The sequence below is a fragment of the Cajanus cajan genome, chromosome 6 (assembly GCF_000230855.2).
Source record: "Cajanus cajan strain Asha chromosome 6, NIPB_CcT2T_4, whole genome shotgun sequence".
Lineage (NCBI taxonomy): Eukaryota > Viridiplantae > Streptophyta > Magnoliopsida > Fabales > Fabaceae > Cajanus > Cajanus cajan.
Window position 1 is genome coordinate 61,953,155 of NC_138522.1, and position 8,556 is coordinate 61,961,710.

Below are 8,556 nucleotides of genomic sequence, written 5' to 3' on the forward strand. Positions count from 1 at the left end.
TTTTGTTAAAGAAAAGTTCTTAGAAACACTCTTGTGTAATATAAATGTTTATGTTTAATATATAAGAGTTGAATAAAGATAAATTTCTTTAACAAAATTAAAAAAAAACGAAAATTCAAAAAATTCATTGATTCATACTTATGATCATATTCAAAGTTATACTATGACTTTACTTCTTAGGTTAATAGGTTTAATGATTATGAAACTGATTTTTTTATATTTTAAATCACATGATAAATCGTATTTTATGACTCAGATTCATATAGAATAAATCTAAAACCTCCCCACCAAACCTTTGATAAATTACATTAAATGGCCACTAATTATGCTTTAAGACTTGTAATAAAGTCACAAGTACGAGCAAATTCATATAGCTAATTATAAAAATATATCTCTTTTAATAAAGTTGTTTTTCAATATATATAATTATGAATTAAACTTCTAACAACAAATTTAAAAAACTTAATTATGTTTTAAGAAAAAATATTTACATTTTTCATACTTTTTTTTTTTTTGACACCACACTTTTTTTTAATAAGAGTTAATATTATTTTAATTAATAAAATTATTATAAAAAAATAATATATCTAAATATTGAATGTTGTCATTCTCATACTCAAATTCATTTATTGAGTTGATATAACTGTCCGTTCATTTACGCACTTATAGGTATATTTATGTTCTATAAATTAAAATTAAAATTTTAAAAATGTTAAAAATAAATGTAGTATTATTTTTTTAAAGAGAATAAATTGAAAAATTAAATCATTCTTAAAATTGATCACACATTCTAATTTAATGTATTAATTAGTGTACGTATTTATTTCTTTTTCAATGAATCAAGTGCTAGAACATTTTTCTTGCACGGTATCAGCTTAATTCATGTACATAGCCTCATCACTTCACATTTTTCTTGCATTTTGTTCACTGTTATGACAGTATGTTTTATTGTGATGAACTTAAAAAAAAAAAAAAAAAGATTAATAATTTATCTGAAGAGCAAGAGAAGGATGAGCATCCATAGGAGCACGAGAGAGACACACAACCGTGGAACATATCGACATTGCTTCCGCCAAATATGACTACCCATATTTACTTCAGGGGAAACATGTCAGATACAAATTCCATATACATTCTGTATCTTTAAATCACAAGTTATTTATTAATTATTTGAACTTTCATATATATATATATATATAAAAGAGATTAATCTCTTTCGATAAATATTTTTTGATAAATATTAATTAAGTATTTAGTTTTTAATCACATATTTAAGAGATAAAGTTATTATTATTTTTAATTAATATTTTAAATTAACTAACAAATGAGATAATTATTTTTAATCAAATTTCACTTTTAATTGAAAATATTATTTTATTTTCATTATTATAAAACAATTAATAAAATAAAAAAGAACATAGAAAAAAAAAATTTAATTCAATTCATAACGAATTCACTTGATCATTCTAAGAACAATAAAACATCAATTCTCAGCACCTTATTGTTAGAAGTGTTCATGAATCAAACTTTTAAAATTTTAAAATTAAATTGAATTGAACCAAACCAATATATTATATTTTATTAAAGAAAATCATTTCAATTTTAAAAATATGATTGAATTTTTTTAAACTAATCGATTCGATGCGATTATTAATTTTTTTATTCAAATGAATCATTTAAAAAAAAACTAATTGAATTGGTTCACCTTATAAAAATGAATTAAAAAATAAAATTAATTTTATAAAATGGATTAATTCAAATTTTTTCAATCAATTTTTTTAATATAATTCAAATTAGATATAAAACAATTTGAATTAATTTAATTGTTGACACACTTCTACTCATTGTGTTCTAATATTCTTTTTAAAATATAGAACGAGATTAGTTGACCTAATAGTTCATAAAGAATAAGTTTTAATGTGATGGTTACCTTTTAATCCATTATATCAATAATCAATTACATAAAAATTATAGAATACATGTTATCTATAAAAAAACTAAATAAAATTAGGATGGCCACAATATCTAATTAACACTTTGAGAAAGAAACAAAAATTTAGCTAGATCACCAGCCCATATTCTTAACTTTTTTTTTAGTGAGTATAATTCAAGTGATTTATGAATTTCTTAAGTTCTACTATCTTCCTATTTATTAATCTACCCTAATTCATTATCTTAAGGTTCAGGGTCTAGTTAAAATGCATTCATAGATTAAAAGCCTCAATTAATTAAAAAATAATTAAATAAATAGATTTAACCGACAAATCCAAAAAAAAAAATTACATGGTGTATCATATAGTTGATATAGTGTATTGTATAGTTGATATATATATATATATATATATATATATATATATATATATATATATATAATTAGATATAATTCATTTCATCAATATAAGAACAAATATCAAACTTCAATTTTTAACTAAGGAATATAAATATTGAACACTTAAATTAATAACTGTTAATTAAATGAATAACTTTGTCTCTAGATACTTTTATCATAATCTTTTTTATATATTGATAATACAAAATTTACAATAACACTAATATTCAACTGTATGGACTACAGTTTGCTCAATATAACAAAATTATACATGATATATCTTTTAGTAAATGTGATATAAATGTAAAATATTACTACTAAAAATAATATAATATTTGTTTAAAGACACACTACAAGAAATGTTACATATAGTGACATACAAAAAGTGTCATTATAAGTACAATATATGTAAGTATATGTCTATTTTGATATATAGTTATACACAATTTTAGTGCTGATTTTGAATAAAATTTAATAACATATTTTGTGTGTCACTATAACTTATATCTACACTTTTTAATAATATACCAACATATATTATAGTTATTATGTGAATAAAAGTAATTTTTAGTAATATATATAATATTATTATAGGGTGTGTGACATTGATAATTTTCTTGTAGTGACATCTGAACACATATAAAATAGAGAAATTCTATGGTACCCATCTTATTTGAGAGGGTACTGGTACAATTTTTTATATTTTATATTTTTAATAATTTATTTAAATAATAATTATGATATTTTTATTCTTTCAATTTTTAAATTATTTAGTCATTTTATTTTTTATTTTATATATTCTAATTTATTTGTAATAATATTATTATATATTTAAATAGTTTAATTTTAATAATTTTTTAAGTATATTTTTATCTTTTCACTTAAAATTTTTGAATTTTTATATTTTAATTTTAATAATTTTTTAAGTATTTTTTTGTCTTTTTATCTTAAAATTTTAAATTTCTATATTGTAATTTTAATAATTTTTTATTTCTACTATTTATTTATTTATTTTATTTTTTTAATATTTTATAATATTATTAAAATCTTATAATTCTAGTCTTTATAATTTAATCTTATTTTTTATTTTATAAGTATAATTTGGATTATTCATTTTATAATTAAATTAATTTTTTTAAAATCTTTTATGAGATTATATAGAAAAATGTATTGAAACTCCTCGATCTTTGAGGGTACTGTTAGGGATGGCAAAACGGGCCAGCCCGACCCGTTTTGGCCCGCCCCGCCATTGGCCTGCCAAAAATGGGTCGGGCCAGGCCGACCAGCCAATGTAAAACGGGCTGGATATGCTGGCCCGCCCCGCCTAAGGACGGACTGGCGGGTTGGCGGGCCAGCCCGCATACAAAAATAAAAATAAAAAAAATGGAAAAAAAATATATATTTTATGTTCAAATAAAAAAATTTGCTACAAATAAATAAATATAACCATATGAAATTAAAAATGCATACATATTGTACATAATATATGTTCAACAAAAACAAATTACAAACTTAGAACAAAATCAAATAGAAATTAGTCCATTTACACCAAAATCAAAACCAAATTATAAACTTACAAATTATTATAAACTAAATTTTTTGATAGTTCACAAAACAAGTTTAAATACAATTAATTAACTTTAAATTTTTATTTTAAGAATATTAGAAGCTCTTTTAGAAGATGTCTCTACTTTTTTTCTTGATCATCTTCATCATCATCTTCTACATCAAAATAAAATAAACATAAAAATAATTAAATTAATATATATATATATATATATATATATGTGTGCGGGTCAGCGGGTTATGACGGACTGACCCGCTATTTGGCCCGGCAGGTTGACAGGCTTGGCGGGATAGGCATGGCAAGTTGACAAGTTGAAATGATGGGCCTGACCCGCCAATTTTTGACGGGCCAACGGGCCAGCCCGCGGGGCACGGCGCACTTTGCCATCCATAGGTACCGTAGCAACTCCCTATAAAATAAATATTCTTCTGCCCAATATTCTACCATACCCTTTAAAGATTAATTATTCTGCGTCCAAAGTTGCATTATTATATTAATGAAAGAAGCAATATTTTATGAAAAGAGGTACAAGTTGAGCATGGTAGATGCATTGAGCTGCCAACTAGTGCCACTTCGGACAGACAGAAGGATCCATGGTCCCACATATCACGTGAACAATGGTCCCATTGCCACGTAATAACCAAACAACGCCGTTTGGTGCACTTCTCCTAGAATCTCCTCTAATCCCCTCTCCACCAATCCCCGTTTTCCTCCCACGTGGGCCTGTGGGTCCCACCAAAGCTGCCTCTCACTCTATTCATTTCTTCATGTGCCTTCTTTGTCTATTAACCTTTTTTTTATACACCCCATTTCACCATTATCTCCTGCTTATTATTTTTTTAACATTGCCCTCCATCGATCTATCCCAATGTTGATCCACCTTCCTTATAAATCTAACTATTTTATTTTTTCTTTCATCCTTTGCTTTTCTCTTTTTTCTCATCTTTTCTTGTCCTTACTCTCTTTTTCTTCCATCCTTCTGGCCTTTCTCCTCCTTCTTCCTATTCAAGCTTCTCGCTTCTTCCCTCTCTTCTAATTATGTTCCTTTCGACTATATATATCACATAACTTTATGCTAATTCATCAGATCATATAGGAGAACCCCCCCCCCCCCCCTCTCATCCTCTCCCTACCCAATACAAATCTTGAATCTCACAATATCTCACTCAAAATAATCATCAAGGTCCATGGAAGACTCTTCCTCTGCTGCTTATATCCGTCTGGTGAGTTTTGATTTGCTTGACCTTTAATTAAAAGTTAAAACCCTCTCTCTCATTTATTTACTTGTCAAAATATTATTGTTTCTGGCAAAAACATATCTTGTAGTTTTCAATATTTCCAACACTTTCTTTTGTTTCTTTTGCTAGCACATATTAAATTCTGATGAAGGGTATTTGCATATATGTGTAGGTGCATCGTCTCATAGAAGAGTGTATCCTATTCAACATGAGCAAAGAAGAGTGCATGGAAGCTCTTTCCAAACATGCAAATATCAAACCGGTTATCACCTCCACCGGTAAAGTCACTCCACATATATCACTCTCCTTTTGAACATATTTTCTTTTCTTTTCTTTTCTTTTTTTTTTATAAAAAAAAGAGCCACTCCTTGAATTAATAAATTAAATTTCCTTTAATGTAATTGTGTCCACTTTATCCTCGCTCCAAATTAATCACCTTATTATAATTTATAGTATGGAGACAACAACCTTCCACTATCACGCGAGCCGTATGTATACTATAATTAATTATTAACGTATTGATATTAGTGTACATATGGGTAGGAATGCCAAAACATTAGAAATCTTGTACACATATATTCATATACTTGATCGTTTACATTTTGTCATTATTTACTCTTCTTTTTTTACTTTAATTTACGTTTTTTGGATATGTGAATGACACACGTGCATGCATGTGATGGGAGCAGTTTGGAATGAGTTAGAAAAGGAGAACAAGGAGTTTTTCGAGGCATACTCGAGGAGCAGAGCAGAGAGAGGTTGTGAGAGAGAGACAAGACAAAGGATACAGAACATGGTTTCAGATTCTTCCAAAGAACGAGTTTAGATTTCAGACGCAATTAATATATCAAGGTTAATTAATTAACGATGAAATCATATTGGTAATTAACGGAGGTGGAAGAAGGTGGTTGTTTATGTAATAATATCCCAATCGAAGGGTAATAGTAACGGGACCAAACAATACTGGACCAAGGGACAACATCATCGTATCATCATATGTGAGGGCGGCATAAATGGCTTTATTTGATTTGTCCCAAGATGTAGAAGTTCAAGTCAGCACTCTACAGTGATTGCAAGAGTGTGACATGGCATACAGGTGTCGTGTTAAATAATTTTTTTTAACAAAATGTGTGTTAGCTTCTAGATTCGATGTACATGAAAATCATTATTAGTTAAATATTCTATCATTTGGATTTTTTTTTTTTATTGCTATTTTCTTCAATTAACTTAGTTTCAGTACGAGTATTCTTATGATCTTATCTCAACCATCATTGTTCAAACGACAAAACTACAACTAATTTCATATAATATTATAATTCTTTTATATATGCAAACTTTTGTCATGTTTAAATGAAGATAATAAATTGTTGGTTTGTGATGTGGGAGGACACTGACGTGTAGTAATGTGAGAAAAAATTAAATTAATGTGATTTAATTTGTAAAGGAGAATATATGTAATTTACGATCATGGGGTAGTTTAACTGTAAACGCGGAAAATGATGTTAATTAATAATGATTGATGGGAACGAATTGGAAGCAAGCGACACTGAAACAAATTAACACAGATTTACAATGTGCTTAATTATTTGATTTTGCTTTTATATTTCAAAAATAATTATTTGGTCAAAAACTACAAGAGAACTTTTTTATTCAAACTATATGACTGTGATTCGAAATTATTTAATAAACTATACCAATGACTAAAAGTATTATTGATCATAACGCATCTAACTTAATTAATTCAACAATATATGTATCTCAGTTATTGTAATCTCTTATTCACGAGTTTGATTCCTATTCATAAAATGAAAATATTGTTATAATCATAAAACTTAGTCATAATATATATTTTATTAGTTTTTTTTTTACTCCCTAGTAAATAATATTAAAGTTTCATTTAAATAATTAGAGACATGGGTTCAAGATCAAGGACTTGAGGCTGTTTTGTTTGAAACAGATTGTGAAAGAGTGACTCTAGGTATTAGAAATGCATCACTTGAGGTTTCTGAATTCAGCTCTTTGTTACATAGTTTACTAAACTGTGATGTCAATTTTATCTCGAGGTAAACTAACTCACTAACTCATTTATGGACTAAGTTATTGTTTGGACTCGTGTCATTAATTCACGTTTTTATAAATTTGATGGAGAAATAAGAAATAATAACTTCTTATTTTCACGTTTTTTTTAATGCAAATTAAGTGTTATGACGTAAAATCAAACACACTAAAGCTTTGTAGACGTCTATGCTAACCTACATGATTTTCATACAATATCCCTACTTGTATCCTTTATCATATTATGAATGAAATAAATGTTATGCTGAAGTTTTATATTATTATTGACAAGTGCTACCATGTTAGATCAAGCTGTCAAAACACATGATTATATGAATTTACTGGAGATCCAATACTATTTTCACTTAATATTCTTTTAAAACATACATTTTTTTATGATCTTAGTAGAAAATTTCGTTTTTATTCTCATAATATATGAAAACCTTTCGGGACAGAATCAATCACAACATTTCAAAAAGGATTGTTTTTTGACCTAGTACTTTAAAAATACCGGCAGCAAGAAAAAAAAAATTCAATTAAAAGTTGCATTTATATAGTCAAACAATTAAATATCGTGATAATATTGTGACTTTTGAGATAATTATGATAAAAATTAAAAAAAAAGTATTTTACATATTTTTTTAATTAAAGAGATGTTTGTTACATGGTCAATTTTTATTTATTTATGAAAATTACAAATTTTAGAAATCATAAAAATATATTTAGTGAGTTATAAATATTTTTGGGAATCAAAATTTTTACTAAATTAAACAAACAAATAAAAGTAACATAACATTTATATTGCATTAAAATATTTTTAAGAGTTAGTTTCTCACATTTTTCATAAAAATAATTTCGTGAAAAATTTATACAAAAATCAGTCTCAAATAATAATATTTTTCAAAAATGTTATTTTTTAAATAACAAATCAAATGCAAAAGATTAACTTTCTTTTAAGTGAAATTTTCAGAAAGTAAAAAAAATGCATCAAACACACTCTAAATACACCCTAAAACATAGTTACATATATTGTGAATGGGAATACATTATTCTTTTTCATTTATTTATGTGAACACATTATTTACCTTTTTATTTGTTTATATATTTTCCTTATTATTGTTATTTTGTTGTGAACCGAAGCATGATCATTAGAGATAAAAATAAGTTAGACTAGATCAAACTTTAAATATATATAGATTGTGTCAGTTTAACAAAATTAAAATCTAAGTCTGATCTATTATCTATCATAATTTTTTTCTATTGGTCTGATATGACATTTTTAAAGTATAACATGACCTATTAACCTATTTAAAAATATATTTAAGTTATTAGTATTAATTAGGTCAATAAATTTAATTTTTAAAATT

The 8,556-nt window shown here is 25.9% G+C and overlaps 1 protein-coding gene across 1 annotated transcript; it reads left to right on the forward strand.

Annotated features, from left to right (window-relative positions):
* Positions 1-4,728: 4,728 nt before the first annotated feature.
* Positions 4,729-6,328, forward strand: LOC109797465 (uncharacterized). Its single transcript, XM_020357514.3, has 3 exons — positions 4,729-5,119; positions 5,307-5,412; positions 5,824-6,328. The coding sequence occupies exons 1-3, from the start codon at positions 5,084-5,086 to the stop codon at positions 5,958-5,960; spliced, it is 279 nt and encodes a 92-aa protein (XP_020213103.1). The 5' UTR covers positions 4,729-5,083; the 3' UTR covers positions 5,961-6,328.
* The last annotated feature ends 2,228 nt before the right edge of the window (positions 6,329-8,556 follow it).

What these genes read in the sequence shown, in the direction of transcription:
- LOC109797465 (XM_020357514.3), top strand. Translation starts at nt 5,084, where the DNA reads ATGGAAGACTCTTCCTCTGCTGCTTATATCCGTCTG. An exon ending in CTGCTGCTTATATCCGTCTG is followed by an intron (nt 5,120 to 5,306) that starts GTGAGTTTTGAT and finishes ATATATGTGTAG; the next exon opens with GTGCATCGTCTCATAGAAGA. An exon ending in ACCGGTTATCACCTCCACCG is followed by an intron (nt 5,413 to 5,823) that starts GTAAAGTCACTC and finishes TGATGGGAGCAG; the next exon opens with TTTGGAATGAGTTAGAAAAG.